This window comes from Oncorhynchus masou, unplaced genomic scaffold (genome assembly GCF_036934945.1).
Source record: "Oncorhynchus masou masou isolate Uvic2021 unplaced genomic scaffold, UVic_Omas_1.1 unplaced_scaffold_181, whole genome shotgun sequence".
Classification (NCBI taxonomy): domain Eukaryota; kingdom Metazoa; phylum Chordata; class Actinopteri; order Salmoniformes; family Salmonidae; genus Oncorhynchus; species Oncorhynchus masou.
In genome coordinates, this window is record NW_027016550.1 from 603,313 (window position 1) to 628,312 (window position 25,000).

The window sequence follows — 25,000 nt, forward strand, 5'->3', positions numbered from 1 at the left end:
GAGAAGGATAGAGGATAGATACAGGAGATAACAGGAGCAGGTAGAGAAGGATAGAGGATAGATACAGGAGATAACAGGAACAGTAAGAGAAGGATAGAGGATAGGTACAGGAGATAACAGGAGCAGGTAGAGAAGGATAGAGGATAGATACAGGAGATAACAGGAACAGTTAGAGAAGGATAGATACAGGAGATAACAGGAACAGTTAGAGAATGATAGAGGATAGATACAGGAGATAACAGGAACAGTTAGAGAAGGATAGAGGATAGATACAGGAGATAACAGGAACAGTTAGAGAAGGATAGAGGATAGGTACAGGAGATAATAGGAACAGTTAGAGAAGGATAGAGGATAGGTACAGGAGATAACAGGAGCAGGTAGAGAAGGATAGAGGATAGATACAGGAGATAACAGGAACAGTTAGAGAAGGATAGAGGATAGGTACAGGAGATAATAGGAACAGTTAGAGAAGGATAGATACAGGAGATAACAGGAACAGTTAGAGAAGGATAGATACAGGAGATAACAGGAACAGTTAGAGAAGGATAGATACAGGAGATAACAGGAACAGGTAGAGAAGGATAGAGGATAGATACAGGAGATAACAGGAACAGTTAGAGAAGGATAGATACAGGAGATAACAGGAACAGGTAGAGAAGGATAGAGGATAGATACAGGAGATAACAGGAACAGTTAGAGAAGGATAGAGGATAGATACAGGAGATAACAGGAACAGTTAGAGAATGATAGAGGATAGATACAGGAGATAACAGGAACAGTTAGAGAAGGATAGAGGATAGATACAGGAGATAACAGGAACAGTTAGAGAAGGATAGAGGATAGATACAGGAGATAACAGGAACAGTTAGAGAAGGATAGAGGATAGATACAGGAGATAACAGGAACAGTTAGAGAAGGATAAATACAGGAGATAACAGGAACAGTTAGAGAAGGATAGAGGATAGATACAGGAGATAACAGGAACAGTTAGAGAAGGATAGAGGATAGATACAGGAGATAACAGGAACAGTTAGAGAAGGATAGAGGATAGATACAGGAGATAACAGGAACAGTTAGAGAAGGATAGAGGATAGATACAGGAGATAACAGGAACAGGTAGAGAAGGATAAAGGATAGGTACAGGAGATAACAGGAACAGTTAGAGAAGGATAGAGGATAGGTACAGGAGATAACAGGAACAGTTAGAGAAGGATAGAGGATAAATACAGGAGATAACAGGAACAGTTAGAGAAGGATAGATACAGGAGATAACAGGAACAGTTAGAGAAGGATAGAGGATAGATACAGGAGATAACAGGAACAGTTAGAGAAGGATAGAGGATAGATACAGGAGATAACAGGAACAGTTAGAGAAGGATAGAGGATAGATACAGGAGATAACAGGAACAGTTAGAGAAGGATAGATACAGGAGATAACAGGAACAGTTAGAGAAGGATAGAGGATAGATACAGGAGATAACAGGAACAGTTAGAGAAGGATAAATACAGGAGATAACAGGAACAGGTAGAGAAGGATAAATACAGGAGATAACAGGAGCAGGTAGAGAAGGATAGAGGATAGATACAGGAGATAACAGGAACAGTAAGAGAAGGATAGAGGATAGGTACAGGAGATAACAGGAACAGGTAGAGAAGGATAAATACAGGAGATAACAGGAGCAGTTAGAGAAGGATAAATACAGGAGATAACAGGAACAGGTAGAGAAGGATAGAGGATAGGTACAGGAGATAACAGGAACAGTTAGAGAAGGATAAATACAGGAGATAACAGGAACAGGTAGAGAAGGATAAATACAGGAGATAACAGGAGCAGGTAGAGAAGGATAGAGGATAGGTACAGGAGATAACAGGAACAGTTAGAGAAGGATAAATACAGGAGATAACAGGAACAGGTAGAGAAGGATAGAGGATAGATACAGGAGATAATAGGAACAGTTAGAGAAGGATAGAGGATAGATACAGGAGATAACAGGAACAGTAAGAGAAGGATAGAGGATAGGTACAGGAGATAACAGGAACAGGTAGAGAAGGATAAATACAGGAGATAACAGGAGCAGTTAGAGAAGGATAAATACAGGAGATAACAGGAACAGGTAGAGAAGGATAAATACAGGAGATAACAGGAACAGTTAGAGAAGGATAGAGGATAGATACAGGAGATAACAGGAACAGTTAGAGAAGGATAAATACAGGAGATAACAGGAACAGTAAGAGAAGGATAGAGGATAGATACAGGAGATAACAGGAACAGTTAGAGAAGGATAGAGGATAGATACAGGAGATAACAGGAACAGTTAGAGAAGGATAGAGGATAGGTACAGGAGATAACAGGAACAGTTAGAGAAGGATAGAGGATAGATACAGGAGATAACAGGAACAGGTAGAGAAGGATAGAGGATAGATACAGGAGATAACAGGAACAGTTAGAGAAGGATAGAGGATAGATACAGGAGATAACAGGAACAGTTAGAGAAGGATAGAGGATAGATACAGGAGATAACAGGAACAGTAAGAGAAGGATAGAGGATAGATACAGGAGATAACAGGAACAGTTAGAGAAGGATAGAGGATAGGTACAGGAGATAACAGGAACAGGTAGAGAAGGATAGAGGATAGATACAGGAGATAACAGGAACAGTTAGAGAAGGATAAATACAGGAGATAACAGGAACAGTTAGAGAAGGATAGAGGATAGATACAGGAGATAACAGGAACAGTAAGAGAAGGATAGAGGATAGATACAGGAGATAACAGGAACAGTAAGAGAAGGATAGAGGATAGATACAGGAGATAACAGGAACAGTTAGAGAAGGATAGAGGATAGGTACAGGAGATAACAGGAGCAGTTAGAGAAGGATAGAGGATAGATACAGGAGATAACAGGAACAGGTAGAGAAGGATAGAGGATAGATACAGGAGATAACAGGAACAGTTAGAGAAGGATAAATACAGGAGATAACAGGAACAGTTAGAGAAGGATAGAGGATAGATACAGGAGATAACAGGAACAGGTAGAGAAGGATAGAGGATAGATACAGGAGATAACAGGAACAGTAAGAGAAGGATAGAGGATAGATACAGGAGATAACAGGAACAGTTAGAGAAGGATAGATACAGGAGATAACAGGAACAGTTAGAGAAGGATAGAGGATAGATACAGGAGATAACAGGAACAGTTAGAGAAGGATAGATACAGGAGATAACAGGAACAGTTAGAGAAGGATAGAGGATAGGTACAGGAGATAACAGGAACAGTTAGAGAAGGATAGAGGATAGATACAGGAGATAACAGGAACAGGTAGAGAAGGATAGAGGATAGGTACAGGAGATAACAGGAACAGGTAGAGAAGGATAGATACAGGAGATAACAGGAATAGTTAGAGAACGATAGAGGATAGATACAGGAGATAACAGGAACAGTTAGAGAAGGATAAATACAGGAGATAACAGGAACAGGTAGAGAAGGATAGAGGATAGATACAGGAGATAACAGGAACAGTTAGAGAAGGATAGAGGATAGATACAGGAGATAACAGGAACAGGTAGAGAAGGATAGAGGATAAATACAGGAGATAACAGGAACAGGTAGAGAAGGATAGAGGATAGGTACAGGAGATAACAGGAACAGGTAGAGAAGGATAGAGGATAGATACAGGAGATAACAGGAACAGTTAGAGAAGGATAGAGGATAGATACAGGAGATAACAGGAACAGGTAGAGAAGGATAGAGGATAGATACAGGAGATAACAGGAACAGTTAGAGAAGGATAGAGGATAGATACAGGAGATAACAGGAACAGTAAGAGAAGGATAGAGGATAGATACAGGAGATAACAGGAACAGTTAGAGAAGGATAGTGGATAGGTACAGGAGATAACAGGAACAGTTAGAGAAGGATAGAGGATAGATACAGGAGATAACAGGAACAGTTAGAGAAGGATAGAGGATAGATACAGGAGATAACAGGAACAGTTAGAGAAGGATAGAGGATAGATACAGGAGATAACAGGAACAGGTAGAGAAGGATAGAGGATAGGTACAGGAGATAACAGGAACAGTAAGAGAAGGATAGAGGATAGATACATGAGATAACAGGAACAGGTAGAGAAGGATAGAGGATAGGTACAGGAGATAACAGGAACAGTTAGAGAAGGATAAATACAGGAGATAACAGGAACAGTTAGAGAAGGATAGAGGATAGATACAGGAGATAACAGGAACAGTAAGAGAAGGATAGAGGATAGATACAGGAGATAACAGGAACAGTAAGAGAAGGATAGAGGATAGATACAGGAGATAACAGGAACAGTTAGAGAAGGATAGATACAGGAGATAACAGGAACAGTTAGAGAAGGATAGAGGATAGATACAGGAGATAACAGGAACAGTTAGAGAAGGATAGATACAGGAGATAACAGGAACAGTTAGAGAAGGATAGAGGATAGATACAGGAGATAACAGGAACAGTTAGAGAAGGATAGATACAGGAGATAACAGGAACAGTTAGAGAAGGATAGAGGATAGATACAGGAGATAACAGGAACAGTTAGAGAATGATAGAGGATAGATACAGGAGATAACAGGAACAGTAAGAGAAGGATAGAGGATAGGTACAGGAGATAACAGGAACAGTTAGAGAAGGATAGAGGATAGGTACAGGAGATAACAGGAGCAGGTAGAGAAGGATAGAGGATAGGTACATGAGATAACAGGAACAGTTAGAGAAGGATAAATACAGGAGATAACAGGAACAGTTAGAGAAGGATAGAGGATAGATACAGGAGATAACAGGAACAGTTAGAGAAGGATAGAGGATAGATACAGGAGATAACAGGAACAGTAAGAGAAGGATAGAGGATAGGTACAGGAGATAACAGGAACAGTTAGAGAAGGATAGAGGATAGATACAGGAGATAACAGGAACAGTTAGAGAAGGATAGAGGATAGATACAGGAGATAACAGGAACAGGTAGAGAAGGATAGAGGATAGATACAGGAGATAACAGGAACAGTTAGAGAAGGATAGAGGATAGATACAGGAGATAACAGGAACAGTTAGAGAAGGATAGAGGATAGGTACAGGAGATAACAGGAACAGTTAGAGAAGGATAGAGGATAGATACAGGAGATAACAGGAACAGTTAGAGAAGGATAGAGGATAGGTACAGGGGATAACAGGAACAGTTAGAGAAGGATAAATACAGGAGATAACAGGAGCAGTTAGAGAAGGATAGAGGATAGGTACAGGAGATAACAGGAACAGTTAGAGAAGGATAGAGGATAGATACAGGAGATAACAGGAACAGTTAGAGAAGGATAGAGGATAGGTACAGGAGATAACAGGAACAGTTAGAGAAGGATAGAGGATAGATACAGGAGATAACAGGAACAGGTAGAGAAGGATAGAGGATAAATACAGGAGATAACAGGAACAGGTAGAGAAGGATAAATACAGGAGATAACAGGAACAGTTAGAGAAGGATAGAGGATAGATACAGGAGATAACAGGAACAGTTAGAGAAGGATAGAGGATAGGTACAGGAGATAACAGGAACAGTTAGAGAAGGATAGAGGATAGATACAGGAGATAACAGGAACAGGTAGAGAAGGATAGAGGATAAATACAGGAGATAACAGGAACAGTTAGAGAAGGATAGATACAGGAGATAACAGGAACAGTTAGAGAAGGATAGAGGATAGGTACAGGAGATAACAGGAACAGTTAGAGAAGGATAGAGGATAGGTACAGGGGATAACAGGAACAGTTAGAGAAGGATAAATACAGGAGATAACAGGAACAGTTAGAGAAGGATAGAGGATAGATACATGAGATAACAGGAACAGTTAGAGAAGGATAGAGGATAGATACAGGAGATAACAGGAACAGGTAGAGAAGGATAGAGGATAGATACAGGAGATAACAGGAACAGTTAGAGAAGGATAGAGGATAGATACAGGAGATAACAGGAACAGGTAGAGAAGGATAGAGGATAGATACAGGAGATAACAGGAACAGTTAGAGAAGGATAGAGGATAGGTACAGGGGATAACAGGAACAGTTAGAGAAGGATAAATACAGGAGATAACAGGAGCAGTTAGAGAAGGATAGAGGATAGGTACAGGAGATAACAGGAACAGTAAGAGAAGGATAGAGGATAGATACAGGAGATAACAGGAACAGTTAGAGAAGGATAGAGGATAGGTACAGGAGATAACAGGAACAGTTAGAGAAGGATAGAGGATAGGTACAGGAGATAACAGGAACAGTTAGAGAAGGATAGAGGATAGATACATGAGATAACAGGAACAGGTAGAGAAGGATAGAGGATAGGTACAGGAGATAACAGGAACAGTTAGAGAAGGATAGAGGATAGATACAGGAGATAACAGGAACAGGTAGAGAAGGATAGAGGATAGATACAGGAGATAACAGGAACAGTTAGAGAAGGATAAATACAGGAGATAACAGGAACAGTTAGAGAAGGATAGAGGATAGATACAGGAGATAACAGGAACAGTTAGAGAAGGATAGAGGATAGATACAGGAGATAACAGGAACAGGTAGAGAAGGATAGAGGATAAATACAGGAGATAACAGGAACAGTTAGAGAAGGATAAATACAGGAGATAACAGGAACAGTTAGAGAAGGATAGAGGATAGATACAGGAGATAACAGGAACAGGTAGAGAAGGATAGAGGATAGATACAGGAGATAACAGGAACAGTTAGAGAAGGATAAATACAGGAGATAACAGGAACAGTTAGAGAAGGATAGAGGATAGATACAGGAGATAACAGGAACAGTAAGAGAAGGATAGAGGATAGGTACAGGAGATAACAGGAACAGTAAGAGAAGGATAGAGGATAGATACAGGAGATAACAGGAACAGTTAGAGAAGGATAGAGGATAGATACAGGAGATAACAGGAACAGTTAGAGAAGGATAGAGGATAGATACAGGAGATAACAGGAACAGTTAGAGAAGGATAGAGGATAGGTACAGGAGATAACAGGAACAGTTAGAGAAGGATAGATACAGGAGATAACAGGAACAGTTAGAGAAGGATAGAGGATAGATACAGGAGATAACAGGAACAGGTAGAGAATGATAGAGGATAGATACAGGAGATAACAGGAACAGGTAGAGAAGGATAGAGGATAGATACAGGAGATAACAGGAACAGGTAGAGAAGGATAGAGGATAGATACAGGAGATAACAGGAACAGTTAGAGAAGGATAGAGGATAGATACAGGAGATAACAGGAACAGTTAGAGAAGGATAAATACAGGAGATAACAGGAACAGTTAGAGAAGGATAAATACAGGAGATAACAGGAACAGTTAGAGAAGGATAAATACAGGAGATAACAGGAACAGTAAGAGAAGGATAGAGGATAGATACAGGAGATAACAGGAACAGTTAGAGAAGGATAAATACAGGAGATAACAGGAACAGTTAGAGAAGGATAGAGGATAGATACAGGAGATAATAGGAACAGTAAGAGAAGGATAGAGGATAGGTACAGGAGATAACAGGAACAGGTAGAGAAGGATAGAGGATAGATACAGGAGATAACAGGAACAGTAAGAGAAGGATAGAGGATAGGTACAGGAGATAACAGGAACAGGTAGAGAAGGATAGAGGATAGATACAGGAGATAACAGGAACAGGTATTATATTCTACTCTATTGTTCTGTTCTCTGTTTATTATATTCTACTCTATTGTTCTGTTCTCTGTTTATTATATTCTACTCTATTGTTCTGTTCTCTGTTTATTATATTCTACTCTATTGTTCTGTTCTCTGTTTATTATATTCTACTCTATTGTTCTGTTCTCTGTTTATTATATTCTACTCTATTGTTCTGTTCTCTGTTTATTATATTCTACTCTATTGTTCTGTTCTCTGTTTATTATATTCTACTCTATTGTTCTGTTCTCTGTTTATTATATTCTACTCTATTGTTCTGTTCTCTGTTTATTATATTCTACTCTATTGTTCTGTTCTCTGTTTATTATATTCTACTCTATTGTTCTGTTCTCTGTTTATTATATTCTACTCTATTGTTCTGTTCTCTGTTTATTATATTCTACTCTATTGTTCTGTTCTCTGTTTATTATATTCTACTCTATTGTTCTGTTCTCTGTTTATTATATTCTACTCTATTGTTCTGTTCTCTGTTTATTATATTCTACTCTATTGTTCTGTTCTCTGTTTATTATATTCTACTCTATTGTTCTGTTCTCTGTTTATTATATTCTACTCTATTGTTCTGTTCTCTGTTTATTATATTCTACTCTATTCTTCTGTTCTCTGTTTATTATATTCTACTCTATTGTTCTGTTCTCTGTTTATTATATTCTACTCTATTGTTCTGTTCTCTGTTTATTATATTCTACTCTATTGTTCTGTTCTCTGTTTATTATATTCTACTCTATTGTTCTGTTCTCTGTTTATTATATTCTACTCTATTGTTCTGTTCTCTGTTTATTATATTCTACTCTATTGTTCTGTTCTCTGTTTATTATATTCTACTCTATTGTTCTGTTCTCTGTTTATTATATTCTACTCTATTGTTCTGTTCTCTGTTTATTATATTCTACTCTATTGTTCTGTTCTCTGTTTATTATATTCTACTCTATTGTTCTGTTCTCTGTTTATTATATTCTACTCTATTGTTCTGTTCTCTGTTTATTATATTCTACTCTATTGTTCTGTTCTCTGTTTATTATATTCTACTCTATTGTTCTGTTCTCTGTTTATTATATTCTACTCTATTCTTCTGTTCTCTGTTTATTATATTCTACTCTATTGTTCTGTTCTCTGTTTATTATATTCTACTCTATTGTTCTGTTCTCTGTTTATTATATTCTACTCTATTCTTCTGTTCTCTGTTTATTATATTCTACTCTATTGTACTATATTCTTCTGTTCTCTGTTTATTATATTCTACTCTATTGTACTCTATTCTTCTGTTCTCTGTTTATTATATTATACTCTATTGTACTCTATTCTTCTGTTCTCTGTTTATTATATTCTACTCTATTCTTCTGTTCTCTGTTTATTATATTCTACTCTATTGTACTCTATTCTTCTGTTCTCTGTTTATTATATTCTACTCTATTCTTCTGTTCTCTGTTTATTATATTCTACTCTATTGTGCTCTTCTTCTGTTCTCTGTTTATTATATTCTACTCTATTCTTCTGTTCTCTGTTTATTATATTCTACTCTATTCTTCTGTTCTCTGTTTATTATATTCTACTCTATTCTTCTGTTCTCTGTTTATTATATTCTACTCTATTGTACTCTATTCTTCTGTTCTCTGTTTATTATATTCTACTCTATTCTTCTGTTCTCTGTTTATTATATTCTACTCTATTCTTCTGTTCTCTGTGTATTATATTCTACTCTATTGTACTCTATTCTTCTGTTCTGTGTATTATATTCTACTCTATTGTACTCTATTCTTCTGTTCTCTGTTTATTATATTCTAGTCTATTGTATTCTATTCTTCTGTTCTCTGTTTATTATATTCTACTCTATTCTTCTGTTCTCTGTTTATTATATTCTACTTTATTCTTCTGTTCTCTGTTTATTATATTCTACTCTATTCTTCTGTTCACTGTTTATTATATTCTACTCTGTTGTACTCTATTCTTCTGTTCTCTGTTTATTATATTCTACTCTATTCTTCTGTTCTCTGTGTATTATATTCTACTCTATTGTACTCTATTCTTCTGTTCTCTGTTTATTATATTCTACTTTATTCTTCTGTTCTCTGTTTATTATATTCTACTCTATTGTTCTGTTCTCTGTTTATTATATTCTACTCTATTGTTCTGTTCTCTGTTTATTATATTCTACTCTATTGTTCTGTTCTCTGTTTATTATATTCTACTCTATTGTTCTGTTCTCTGTTTATTATATTCTACTCTATTGTTCTGTTCTCTGTTTATTATATTCTACTCTATTGTTCTGTTCTCTGTTTATTATATTCTACTCTATTGTTCTGTTCTCTGTTTATTATATTCTACTCTATTGTTCTGTTCTCTGTTTATTATATTCTACTCTATTCTTCTGTTCTCTGTTTATTATATTCTACTCTATTGTTCTGTTCTCTGTTTATTATATTCTACTCTATTCTTCTGTTCTCTGTTTATTATATTCTACTCTATTCTTCTGTTCTCTGTTTATTATATTCTACTCTATTGTACTATATTCTTCTGTTCTCTGTTTATTATATTCTACTCTATTGTACTCTATTCTTCTGTTCTCTGTTTATTATATTATACTCTATTGTACTCTATTCTTCTGTTCTCTGTTTATTATATTCTACTCTATTCTTCTGTTCTCTGTTTATTATATTCTACTCTATTGTACTCTATTCTTCTGTTCTCTGTTTATTATATTCTACTCTATTCTTCTGTTCTCTGTTTATTATATTCTACTCTATTCTTCTGTTCTCTGTTTATTATATTCTACTCTATTGTACTATATTCTTCTGTTCTCTGTTTATTATATTCTACTCTATTGTACTCTATTCTTCTGTTCTCTGTTTATTATATTATACTCTATTGTACTCTATTCTTCTGTTCTCTGTTTATTATATTCTACTCTATTCTTCTGTTCTCTGTTTATTATATTCTACTCTATTGTACTCTATTCTTCTGTTCTCTGTTTATTATATTCTACTCTATTCTTCTGTTCTCTGTTTATTATATTCTACTCTATTGTGCTCTTCTTCTGTTCTCTGTTTATTATATTCTACTCTATTCTTCTGTTCTCTGTTTATTATATTCTACTCTATTCTTCTGTTCTCTGTTTATTATATTCTACTCTATTCTTCTGTTCTCTGTTTATTATATTCTACTCTATTGTACTCTATTCTTCTGTTCTCTGTTTATTATATTCTACTCTATTCTTCTGTTCTCTGTGTATTATATTCTACTCTATTGTACTCTATTCTTCTGTTCTCTGTTTATTATATTCTACTTTATTCTTCTGTTCTCTGTTTATTATATTCTACTCTATTGTTCTGTTCTCTGTTTATTATATTCTACTCTATTGTTCTGTTCTCTGTTTATTATATTCTACTCTATTGTTCTGTTCTCTGTTTATTATATTCTACTCTATTGTTCTGTTCTCTGTTTATTATATTCTACTCTATTGTTCTGTTCTCTGTTTATTATATTCTACTCTATTGTTCTGTTCTCTGTTTATTATATTCTACTCTATTGTTCTGTTCTCTGTTTATTATATTCTACTCTATTCTTCTGTTCTCTGTTTATTATATTCTACTCTATTCTTCTGTTCTCTGTTTATTATATTCTACTCTATTCTTCTGTTCTCTGTTTATTATATTCTACTCTATTCTTCTGTTCTCTGTTTATTATATTCTACTCTATTGTACTATATTCTTCTGTTCTCTGTTTATTATATTCTACTCTATTGTACTCTATTCTTCTGTTCTCTGTTTATTATATTATACTCTATTGTACTCTATTCTTCTGTTCTCTGTTTATTATATTCTACTCTATTCTTCTGTTCTCTGTTTATTATATTCTACTCTATTGTACTCTATTCTTCTGTTCTCTGTTTATTATATTCTACTCTATTCTTCTGTTCTCTGTTTATTATATTCTACTCTATTGTGCTCTTCTTCTGTTCTCTGTTTATTATATTCTACTCTATTCTTCTGTTCTCTGTTTATTATATTCTACTCTATTCTTCTGTTCTCTGTTTATTATATTCTACTCTATTCTTCTGTTCTCTGTTTATTATATTCTACTCTATTGTACTCTATTCTTCTGTTCTCTGTTTATTATATTCTACTCTATTCTTCTGTTCTCTGTTTATTATATTCTACTCTATTCTTCTGTTCTCTGTGTATTATATTCTACTCTATTGTACTCTATTCTTCTGTTCTGTGTATTATATTCTACTCTATTGTACTCTATTCTTCTGTTCTCTGTTTATTATATTCTACTCTATTGTATTCTATTCTTCTGTTCTCTGTTTATTATATTCTACTCTATTCTTCTGTTCTCTGTTTATTATATTCTACTTTATTCTTCTGTTCTCTGTTTATTATATTCTACTCTATTCTTCTGTTCACTGTTTATTATATTCTACTCTGTTGTACTCTATTCTTCTGTTCTCTGTTTATTATATTCTACTCTATTCTTCTGTTCTCTGTGTATTATATTCTACTCTATTGTACTCTATTCTTCTGTTCTCTGTTTATTATATTCTACTTTATTCTTCTGTTCTCTGTTTATTATATTCTACTCTATTCTTCTGTTCTCTATTTATTATATTTGACTCTATTGTGCTCTATTCTTCTGTTCTCTGTTTATTATATTCTACTCTATTCTTCTGTTCTCTGTTTATTATATTATACTCTATTGTACTCTATTCTTCTGTTCTCTGTTTATTATATTCTACTCTATTCTTCTGTTCTCTGTGTATTATATTCTACTCTATTCTTTTGTTCTCTGTGTATTATATTCTACTCTATTGTACTCTATTCTTCTGTTCTCTGTTTATTATATTCTACTCTATTGTATTCTATTCTTCTGTTCTCTGTTTATTATATTCTACTCTATTCTTCTGTTCTCTGTTTATTATATTCTACTCTATTCTTCTGTTCACTGTTTATTATATTCTACTCTATTCTTCTGTTCTCTGTTTATTATATTATACTCTATTCTTCTGTTCTCTGTTTATTATATTATACTCTATTGTACTCTATTCTTCTGTTCTCTGTTTATTATATTCTACTCTATTCTTCTGTTCTCTGTTTATTATATTCTACTCTATTGTGCTCTATTCTTCTGTTCTCTGTTTATTATATTATACTCTATTGTACTCTATTCTTCTGTTCTCTGTTTATTATATTCTACTCTATTCTTCTGTTCTCTGTTTATTATATTCTACTCTATTGTGCTCTTCTTCTATTCTCTGTTTTTTATATTCTACTCTATTATTCTGTTCTCTGTTTATTATATTCTACTCTATTCTTCTGTTCTCTGTTTATTATATTATACTCTATTGTACTCTATTCTTCTGTTCTCTGTGTATTATATTCTACTCTCTTGTACTCTAGTCTTCTGTTCTCTGTTTATTATATTCTACTCTATTGTACTCTATTCTTCTGTTCTCTGTTTATTATATTTTACTCTATTCTTCTGTTCTCTGTTTATTATATTCTACTCCATTCTTCTGTTCTCTGTTTATTATATTCTACTCTATTCTTCTGTTCTCTGTTTATTATATTCTACTCTATTGTACTCTATTCTTCTGTTCTCTGTGTATTAATATCTACTCTATTGTACTCTATTCTTCTGTTCTCTGTTTATTATATTCTACTCTATTGTACTCTATTCTTCTGTTCTCTGTTTATTATATTCTAGTCTATTCTTCTGTTCTCTGTGTATTATATTCTACTCTATTCTTCTGTTCTGTGTTTATTATATTCTACTCTATTGTACTCTATTCTTCTGTTCTCTGTGTATTATATTCTACTCTATTCTTCTGTTCTCTGTGTATTATATTCTACTCTATTCTACTCTATTCTTCTGTTCTCTGTTTATTATATTCTACTCTATTCTTCTGTTCTCTGTTTATTATATTCTACTCTATTCTACTCTATTTTTCTGTTCTCTGTTTATTATATTCTACTCTATTCTTCTGTTCTCTGTTTATTATATTCTACTCTATTGTACTCTATTCTTCTGTTCTCTGTTTATTATATTCTACTCTATTCTTCTGTTCTCTGTTTATTATTTTCTACTCTGCCACGTTGAATGTCTTTGTTTTCTCTGGCAGGTTCTCGAGCAGCATGTTGACGGGCGCTGGAAGGGCTGTATCCATGACAACCGTACAGGAAATGACCGCGTGGGCTACTTCCCTTCTACAATAGTGGAGGTCATCAACAAGAGAACAGGTGTGTGTTTGTGTGTGTGTGTGTGTGTGTGTGCGGGTTCTTTTGGGTTCCTGGGAATTATCCTTTAACCTGCAGTACAGCCCTGTTAGAGTCTAACCTGTAGTACAGCCCTGTTAGAGTCTAACCTGTAGTACAGCCCTGTTAGAGTCTAACCTGCAGTACAGCCCTGTTAGAGTCCTTTAACCTGCAGTACAGCCCTGTTAGAGTCCTTTAACCTGTCGTACAGCCCTGTTAGAGTCTAACCTGCAGTACAGCCCTGTTAGAGTCCAGCCTGTAGTACAGCCCTGTTAGAGTCCTTTAAACTGTAGTACAGCCCTGTTAGAGTCCTTTAACCTGTCGTACAGCCCTGTTAGAGTCTAACCTGCAGTACAGCCCTGTTAGAGTCTAACCTGCAGTACAGCCCTGTTAGAGTCTAACCTGCAGTACAGCCCTGTTAGAGTCTAACCTGTAGTACAGCCCTGTTAGAGTCTAACCTGCAGTACAGCCCTGTTAGAGTCCTTTAACCTGTATGTAGTACAGCCCTGTTAGAGTCTAACCTGCAGTACAGCCCTGTTAGAGTCTAACCTGCAGTACAGCCCTGTTAGAGTCTAACCTGCAGTACAGCCCTGTTAGAGTCTAACCTGCAGTACAGCCCTGTTAGAGTCCTTTAACCTGTAGTACAGCCCTGTTAGAGTCTAACCTGCAGTACAGCCCTGTTAGAGTCCTTTAACCTGTATGTAGTACAGCCCTGTTAGAGTCTAACCTGTAGTACAGCCCTGTTAGAGTCTAACCTGCAGTACAGCCCTGTTAGAGTCTAACCTGTAGTACAGCCCTGTTAGAGTCTAACCTGTAGTACAGCCCTGTTAGAGTCTAACCTGCAGTACAGCCCTGTTAGAGTCCTTTAACCTGTATGTAGTACAGCCCTGTTAGAGTCTAACCTGCAGTACAGCCCTGTTAGAGTCTAACCTGCAGTACAGCCCTGTTAGAGTCTAACCTGCAGTACAGCCCTGTTAGAGTCTAACCTGCAGTACAGCCCTGTTAGAGTCCTTTAACCTGTAGTACAGCCCTGTTAGAGTCTAACCTGCAGTACAGCCCTGTTAGAGTCCTTTAACCTGTATGTAGTACAGCCCTGTTAGAGTCTAACCTGTAGTACAGCCCTGTTAGAGTCTAACCTGCAGTACAGCCCTGTTAGAGTCTAACCTGTAGTACAGCCCTGTTAGAGTCTAACCTGTAGTACAGCCCTGTTAGAGTCTAACCTGCAGTACAGCCCTGTTACAGTCCTTTAACCTGTAGTACAGCCCTGTTAGAGTCTAACCTGCAGTACAGCCCTGTTAGAGTCCTTTAACCTGTATGTAGTACAGCCCTGTTAGAGTCTAACCTGTAGTACAGCCCTGTTAGAGTCTAACCTGCAGTACAGCCCTGTTAGAGTCCTTTAACCTGTAGTACAGCCCTGTTAGAGTCTAACCTGCAGTACAGCCCTGTTAGAGTCTAACCTGCAGTACAGCCCTGTTAGAGTCTAACCTGCAGTACAGCCCTGTTAGAGTCCTTTAACCTGTAGTACAGCCCTGTTAGAGTCCTTTAACCTGTAGTACAGCCCTGTTAGAGTCTAACCTGCAGTACAGCCCTGTTAGAGTCCTTTAACCTGTAGTACAGCCCTGTTAGAGTCTAACCTGTAGTACAGCCCTGTTAGAGTCTAACCTGCAGTACAGCCCTGTTAGAGTCTAACCTGTAGTACAGCCCTGTTAGAGTCTAACCTGTAGTACAGCCCTGTTAGAGTCTAACCTGCAGTACAGCCCTGTTAGAGTCCTTTAACCTGTAGTACAGCCCTGTTAGAGTCTAACCTGCAGTACAGCCCTGTTAGAGTCCTTTAACCTGTATGTAGTACAGCCCTGTTAGAGTCTAACCTGTAGTACAGCCCTGTTAGAGTCTAACCTGCAGTACAGCCCTGTTAGAGTCCTTTAACCTGTAGTACAGCCCTGTTAGAGTCTAACCTGCAGTACAGCCCTGTTAGAGTCTAACCTGCAGTACAGCCCTGTTAGAGTCTAACCTGCAGTACAGCCCTGTTAGAGTCCTTTAACCTGTAGTACAGCCCTGTTAGAGTCTAACCTGCAGTACAGCCCTGTTAGAGTCCTTTAACCTGTATGTAGTACAGCCCTGTTAGAGTCTAACCTGTAGTACAGCCCTGTTAGAGTCTAACCTGCAGTACAGCCCTGTTAGAGTCTAACCTGTAGTACAGCCCTGTTAGAGTCTAACCTGTAGTACAGCCCTGTTAGAGTCTAACCTGCAGTACAGCCCTGTTAGAGTCCTTTAACCTGTATGTAGTACAGCCCTGTTAGAGTCTAACCTGTAGTACAGCCCTGTTAGAGTCTAACCTGCAGTACAGCCCTGTTAGAGTCCTTTAACCTGTAGTACAGCCCTGTTAGAGTCTAACCTGCAGTACAGCCCTGTTAGAGTCCTTTAACCTGCAGTACAGCCCTGTTAGAGTCTAACCTGTAGTACAGCCCTGTTAGAGTCTAACCTGCAGTACAGCCCTGTTAGAGTCCTTTAACCTGTATGTAGTACAGCCCTGTTAGAGTCTAACCTGTAGTACAGCCCTGTTAGAGTCTAACCTGCAGTACAGCCCTGTTAGAGTCCTTTAACCTGTAGTACAGCCCTGTTAGAGTCTAACCTGCAGTACAGCCCTGTTAGAGTCCTTTAACCTGTAGTACAGCCCTGTTAGAGTCTAACCTGCAGTACAGCCCTGTTAGAGTCTAACCTGCAGTACAGCCCTGTTAGAGTCTAACCTGCAGTACAGCCCTGTTAGAGTCTAACCTGCAGTACAGCCCTGTTAGAGTCTAACCTGCAGTACAGCCCTGTTAGAGTCCTTTAACCTGTATGTAGTACAGCCCTGTTAGAGTCTAACCTGTAGTACAGCCCTGTTAGAGTCTAACCTGCAGTACAGCCCTGTTAGAGTCCTTTAACCTGTAGTACAGCACTGTTAGACAGACAGACAGACAGACAGACAGACAGACAGACAGACAGACAGACAGACAGACAGACAGACAGACAGACAGACAGACAGACAGACAGACAGACAGACAGACAGACAGAGAGTGTGACTAGGTGCTGTTCTACGACTGAACCAGTAGAGGGAGCTAAGCTACCAGTCTGATACAGCTCTATCTATCAACCAGCCTGCATTGTCTGCTGCTGACTGGACCGTGTGACTAGGTGCTGTTCCATGACTGAACCAGTAGAGGGAGCTAAGCTACCAGTCTGATACAGCTCTATCTATCAACCAGCCTGCATTGTCTACTGCTGACTGGACCGTGTGACTAGGTGCTGTTCCACGACTGAACCAGTAGAGGGAGCTAAGCTACCAGTCTGATACAGCTCTATCTATCAACCAGCCTGCATTGTCTGCTGCTGACTGGACCGTGTGACTAGGTGCTGTTCTACGACTGAACCAGTAGAGGGAGCTAAGCTACCAGTCTGATACAGCTCTATCTATCAACCAGCCTGCATTGTCTGCTGCTGACTGGACCGTGTGACTAGGTGCTGTTCCATGACTGAACCAGTAGAAGGAGCTAAGCTACCAGTCTGATACAGCTCTATCTATCAACCAGCCTGCATTGTCTGCTGCTGACTGGACCGTGTCACTAGGTGCTGTTCCACGACTGAACCAGTAGAGGGAGCTAAGCTACCAGTCTGATACAGCTCTATCTATCAACCAGCCTGCATTGTCTGCTGCTGACTGGACCGTGTGACTAGGTGCTGTTCCACGACTGAACCAGTAGAGGGAGCTAAGCTACCAGTCTGATACAGCTCTATCTATCAACCAGCCTGCATTGTCTGCTGCTGACTGGACCGTGTGACTAGGTGCTGTTCCACGACTGAACCAGTAGAGGGAGCTAAGCTACCAGTCTGATACAGCTCTATCTATCAACCAGCCTGCATTGTCTACTGCTGACTGGACCGTGTGACTAGGTGCTGTTCCACGACTGAACCAGTAGAGGGAGCTAAGCTACCAATCTGATACAGCTCTATCTATCAACCAGCCTGCATTGTCTACTGCTGACTGGACCGTGTCACTAGGTGCTGTTCCACGACTGAACCAGTAGAGGGAGCTAAGCTACCAGTCTGATACAGCTCTATCTATCAACCAGCCTGCATTGTCTGCTGCTGACTGGACCGTGTGACTAGGTGCTGTTCCATGACTGAACCAGTAGAGGGAGCTAAGCTACCAGTCTGATACAGCTCTATCTATCAACCAGCCTGCATTGTCTGCTGATGACTGGACCGTGTCTCTAGGTGCTGTTCCACGACTGAACCAGTAGAGGGAGCTAAGCTACCAGTCTGATACAGCTCTATCTATCAACCAGCCTGCATTGTCTGCTGCTGACTGGACCGTGTGACTAGGTGCTGTTCCACGACTGAACCAGTAGAGGGAGCTAAGCTACCAGTCTGATACAGCTCTATCTATCAACCAGCCTGCATTGTCTGCTGCTGACTGGACCGTGTGACTAGGTGCTGTTCCACGACTGAACCAGTAGAGGGAGCTAAGCTACCAGTCTGATACAGCTCTATCTATCAACCAGCCTGCATTGTCTGCTGCTGACTGGACCGTGTGACTAGGTGCTGTTCCATGACTGAACCAGTAGAGGGAGCTAAGCTACCAGTCTGATACAGCTCTATCTATCAACCAGCCTGCATTGTCTGCTGCTGACTGGACCGTGTGACTAGGTGCTGTTCCACGACTGAACCAGTAGAGGGAGCTAAGCTACCAGTCTGATACAGCTCTATCTATCAACCAGCCTGCATTGTCTGCTGCTGACTGGACCGTGTGACTAGGTGCTGTTCCACGACTGAACCAGTAGAGGGAGCTAAGCTACCAGTCTGATACAGCTCTATCTATCAACCAGCCTGCATTGTCTGCTGCTGACTGGACCGTGTGACTAGGTGCTGTTCCATGACTGAACCAGTAGAGGGAGCTAAGCTACCAGTCTGATACAGCTCTATCTATCAACCAGCCTGCATTGTCTGCTGCTGACTGGACCGTGTCACTAGGTGCTGTTCCACGACTGAACCAGTAGAGGGAGCTAAGCTACCAGTCTGATACAGCTCTATCTATCAACCAGCCTGCATTGTCTGCTGCTGACTGGACCGTGTGACTAGGTGCTGTTCCACGACTGAACCAGTAGAGGGAGCTAAGCTACCAGTCTGATACAGCTCTATCTATCAACCAGCCTGCATTGTCTGCTGCTGACTGGACCGTGTCTCTAGGTGCTGTTCCACGACTGAACCAGTAGAGGGAGCTAAGCTACCAGTCTGATACAGCTCTATCTATCAACCAGCCTGCATTGTCTACTGCTGACTGGACCGTGTGACTAGGTGCTGTTCCACGACTGAACCAGTAGAGGGAGCTAAGCTACCAGTCTGATACAGCTCTATCTATCAACCAGCCTGCATTGTCTGCTGCTGACTGGACCTTGTGACTAGGTGCTGTTCTACGACTGAACCAGTAGAGGGAGCTAAGCTACCAGTCTGATACAGCTCTATCTATCAACCAGCCTGCATTGTCTGCTGCTGACTGGACCGTGTGACTAGGTGCTGTTCCACGACTGAACCAGTAGAGCTAAGCTACCAGTCTGATACAGCTCTATCTATCAACCAGCCTGCATTGTCTACTGCTGACTGGACCGTGTGACTAGGTGCTGTTCCACGACTGAACCAGTAGAGGGAGCTAAGCTACCAGTCTGATACAGCTCTATCTATCAACCAGCCTGCATTGTCTGCTGCTGACTGGACCGTGTGACTAGGTGCTGTTCCACGACTTAACCAGTAGAGGGAGCTAAGCTACCAGTCTGATACAGCTCTATCTATCAACCAGCCTGCATTGTCTGCTGCTGACTGGACCGTGTGACTAGGTGCTGTTCCACGACTGAACCAGTAGAGGGAGCTAAGCTACCAGTCTGATACAGCTCTATCTATCAACCAGCCTGCATTGTCTGCTGCTGACTGGACCGTGTGACTAGGTGCTGTTCCACGACTGAACCAGTAGAGGGAGCTAAGCTACCAGTCTGATACAGCTCTATCTATCAACCAGCCTGCATTGTCTACTGCTGACTGGACCGTGTGACTAGGTGCTGTTCCACGACTGAACCAGTAGAGGGAGCTAAGCTACCAGTCTGATACAGCTCTATCTATCAACCAGCCTGCATTGTCTGCTGCTGACTGGACCGTGTGACTAGGTGCTGTTCCACGACTGAGCCAGTAGAGGGAGCTAAGCTACCAGTCTGATACAGGTCTATCTATCTATCAACCAGCCTGCATTGTCTACTGCTGACTGGACTGTGTGACTAGATGCTGTTCTACGACTGAACCAGTAGAGGGAGCTAAGCTACCAGTCTGATACAGCTCTATCTATCAACCAGCCTGCATTGTCTACTGCTGACTGGACCGTGTGACTAGGTGCTGTTCCACGACTGAACCAGTAGAGGGAGCTAAGCTACCAGTCTGATACAGCTCTATCTATCTACCAGCCTGCATTGTCTACTGCTGACTGGACCGTGTGACTAGGTGCTGTTCTACGACTGAACCAGTAGAGGGAGCTAAGCTACCAGTCTGATACAGCTCTATCTATCAACCAGCCTGCATTGTCTGCTGCTGACTGGACCGTGTGACTAGGTGCTGTTCCACGACTGAACCAGTAGAGGGAGCTAAGCTACCAGTCTGATACAGCTCTATCTATCAACCAGCCTGCATTGTCTACTGCTGACTGGACCGTGTGACTAGGTGCTGTTTCACGACTGAACCAGTAGAAGGAGCTAAGCTACCAGTCTGATACAGCTCTATCTATCAACCAGCCTGCATTGTCTGCTGCTGACTGGACCGTGTGACTAGGTGCTGTTCCACGACTGAACCAGTAGAGGGAGCTAAGCTACCAGTCTGATACAGCTCTATCTATCAACCAGCCTGCATTGTCTACTGCTGACTGGACCGTGTGACTAGGTGCTGTTCTACGACTGAACCAGTAGAGGGAGCTAAGCTACCAGTCTGATACAGCTCTATCTATCAACCAATCTGCATTGTCTACTGCTGACTGGACCGTGTGACTAGGTGCTGTTCTACGACTGAACCAGTAGAGGGAGCTAAGCTACCAGTCTGATACAGCTCTATCTATCAACCAGCCTGCATTGTCTACTGCTGACTGGACCGTGTGACTAGGTGCTGTTCCACGACTGAACCAGTAGAGGGAGCTAAGCTACCAGTCTGATACAGCTCTATCTATCAACCAGCCTGCATTGTCTACTGCTGACTGGACCGTGTGACTAGGTGCTGTGCCACGACTGAACCAGTAGAGGGAGCTAAGCTACCAGTCTGATACAGCTCTATCTATCAACCAGCCTGCATTGTCTACTGCTGACTGGACCGTGTGACTAGGTGCTGTTCTACGACTGAACCAGTAGAGGGAGCTAAGCTACCAGTCTGATTCAGCTCTATCTATCAACCAGCCTGCATTGTCTGCTGCTGACTGGACCGTGTGACTAGGTGCTGTTCTACGACTGAACCAGTAGAGGGAGCTAAGCTACCAGTCTGATTCAGCTCTATCTATCAACCAGCCTCTTCTGAGTCTGATTCAGCTCTATCTATCTACCAGCCTCTACAATACAGCGAGGGTGACTGAGTCCAGCCAGGTCACCAGAATATGTGGTGATGGTGATGTAGGTGTAGAGACAGTCTGTATCATGGAGGTGGAGGTTTAAGGTGTTTACCATAAACGACCTCCTGACCTCTAGAGGGTGTCGCCATACTGGTCATCCATACATCAGGACAGATCTACACACCGTCTAACCTAACTAGTGGTGTCATATCTATATCTAGTGGTGTCATATCTATATCTAGTGGTGTCATATTTACATCTAGTGGTGTCATATCTATATCTAGTGGTGTCATATCTATATCTAGTGGTGTCATATCTAGTGGTGTCATATCTATATCTAGTGGTGTCATATTTACATCTAGTGGTGTCATATCTATATCTAGTGGTGTCATATCTATATCTAGTGGTGTCATATCTAGTGGTGTCATATCTATATCTAGTGGTGTCATATCTATATCTAGTGGTGTCATATCTATACCTAGTGGTGTCATACCTATATCTAGTGGTGTCATATCTATATCTAGTGGTATCATATTTATATCTAGTGGTGTCATATCTATATCTAGTGGTGTCATATCTAGTGGTGTCATATTTATATCTAGTGGTGTCATATCTGCAGCAAGTGGTGTCATATCTATATTTAGTGGTGTCATATTTATATCTAGTGGTGTCATTTCTAGTGGTGTCATATCTGCAGCAAGTGGTGTCGTATCTATATTTAGTGGTGTCATATTTATATCTAGTGGTGTCATATCTAGTGGTTTCATATCTATATCTAGTGGTGTCATATCTATATCTAGTGGTGTCATATCTATATCTAGTGGTGTCATATATATATCTAGTGGTGTCATATCTATATCTAGTGGTGTCATATCTATATCTAGTGGTGTCATATTTATATCTAGTGGTGTCATATCTAGTGGTTTCATATCTATATTTAGTGGTGTCATATCTATACCTAGTGGTGTCATATCTAGCGGTGTCATATCTATATCTAGTGGTGTCGTATCTATATCTAGTGGTGTCATATCTATATCTAGTGGTGTCATATCTATATCTAGTGGTGTCATATCTATATCTAGTGGTGTCATATTTACATCTAGTGGTTTCATATCTATATTTAGTGGTGTCATATTTATATCTAGTGGTGTCATATCTAGTGGTATCATATTTATATCTTGTGGTGTCATATCTGCAGCAAGTGGTGTCATATCTATATTTAGTGGTGTCATATTTATATCTAGTGGTGTCATTTCTAGTGGTGTCATATCTTTATCTAGTGGTGTCATATCTAGGTTGTGTCATATCTATATCTAGTGGTGTCATATCTATATCTAGTGGTGTTATATCTTTATCTAGTGGTGTCATATCTTTATCTAGTGGTGTCATATCTAGTGGTGTCATATCTATATCTAGTGGTGTCATATCTAGTGGTATCATATCTATATCTAGTATTGTCATATTTATATCTAGTGGTGTCATATCTATACCTAGTGGTGTCATATTTACATCTAGTGGTGTCATATCTATACCTAGTGGTGTCATATCTAGTGGTATCATATCTATATCTAGTGGTGTCATATCTATATCTAGTGGTGTCATATCTATATCTAGTGGTGTCATATTTATATCTAGTGGTGTCATATCTAGCAGTGTCATATCTATATCTAGTGGTGTCATATCTATACCTAGTGGTGTCATATCTAGCGGTGTCATATCTATATCTAGTGGTGTCGTATCTATATCTAGTGGTGTCATATCTAGTGGTGTCATTACTGGTGGTATCATATATATATCTTGTGGTGTCATATTTATATCTAGTGGTGTCATATCTATACCTAGTGGTGTCATATTTATATCTAGTGGTGTCATATCTATATCTAGTGGTGTCATATCTACTGGTATCATATCTATACCTAGTGGTGTCATATCTAGTGGTATCATATCTATATCTAGTGGTGTCATATTTATATCTAGTGGTGTCATATTTATACCTAGTGGTGTCATATCTATATTTAGTGGTGTCATATATATATCTAGTGGTGTCATATCTAGTGGTATCATATCTATATCTAGTGGTGTCATATCTATATCTAGTGGTGTCATATCTAGTGGTGTCATATTTATATCTAGTGGTGTCATATCTAGTGGTGTCATATCTATATCTAGTGGTGTCATATCTATACCTAGTGGTGTCATATCTAGTGGTGTCATTTTTATATCTAGGGGTATCATATCTATATCTAGTGGTGTCATATCTAGTGGTGTCATATCTATATCTAGTGGTGTCATATCTATATCAAGTGGTGTCATATCTAGTAGTGTCATATCTATATCTAGTGGTGTAATATCTAGTGGTGTCATATCTATATCTAGTGGTGTCATATCTATATCAAGTGGTGTCATATCTATATCTAGCGGTGTCATATCTATATCTAGCGGTGTCATATCTATAACTAGTGTTGTCATATCTATATCTAGTGGTGTCATATCTATATCTAGTGGTGTCATATCTAGTGGTGTCATATCTATATCTAGTGGTGTCATATCTAGTGGTGTCATATCTATATCTAGTGGTGTCATATCAATATCTAGTGGTGTCATATCTATATCTAGTGGTGTCATATCTATATCTAGTGGTGTCATATCTATATCTAGTGGTGTCATATCTATATCTAGTGGTGTCATATCTATATCTAGTGGTATCATATCTATATCTAGTGGTGTCATATCTAGTGGTGTCATATCTATATCTAGTGGTGTCATATCTATACCTAGTGATGTCATATCTATATCTAGTGGTGTCGTATCTAAATCTAGTGGTGTCATATCTAGCGGTGTCATATCTATACCTAGTGGTGTCATATCTATATCTAGTGGTGTCATATTTATATCTAGTGGTGTCATATCTGCAGCTAGTGGTGTCATATCTGCAGCTAGTGGTGTCATATCTATATCTAGTGGTGTCATATTTATATCTAGTGGTGTCATATCGATACCTAGTGGTGTCATATCTATATCTAGTGGTGTCATATCTATATCTAGTGGTGTCATATCTAGTGGTATCATATCTATATCTAATGGTGTCATATCTATATCTAGTGGTGTCATATCTATACCTAGTGGTGTCATATCTATATCTAGTGGTGTCATACCTATATCTAGTGGTGTCATATCTATATCTAGTGGTGTCATATCTATATCTAGTGGTGTCATATCTAGTGGTGTCATATCTATATCTAGCATTGTCATATCAAGTGGTGTCATATCTATATCTAGTGCTGTCATATCTAGTGGTGTCATATCTATATCTAGTGGTGTCATATCTATATCTAGTGCTGTCATATCTATATCTAGTGGTGTCATATCTATATCTAGTGGTGTCATATCTATATCTAGTGGTGTCATAT

At 39.1% G+C, this 25,000-nt stretch overlaps 1 protein-coding gene across 1 annotated transcript in view; it reads left to right on the forward strand.

The window, feature by feature from the left end:
• caskin1 (CASK interacting protein 1) overlaps positions 1 to 25,000 on the forward strand; it is a 169,428-nt gene that overhangs the window by 92,774 nt on the left and 51,654 nt on the right. The window contains exon 10 of the mRNA XM_064964693.1: positions 13,852 to 13,969. Within this exon, the coding sequence (XP_064820765.1) occupies positions 13,852 to 13,969 (118 nt within the window). The remainder of the gene's footprint in view (positions 1 to 13,851; positions 13,970 to 25,000) is intronic.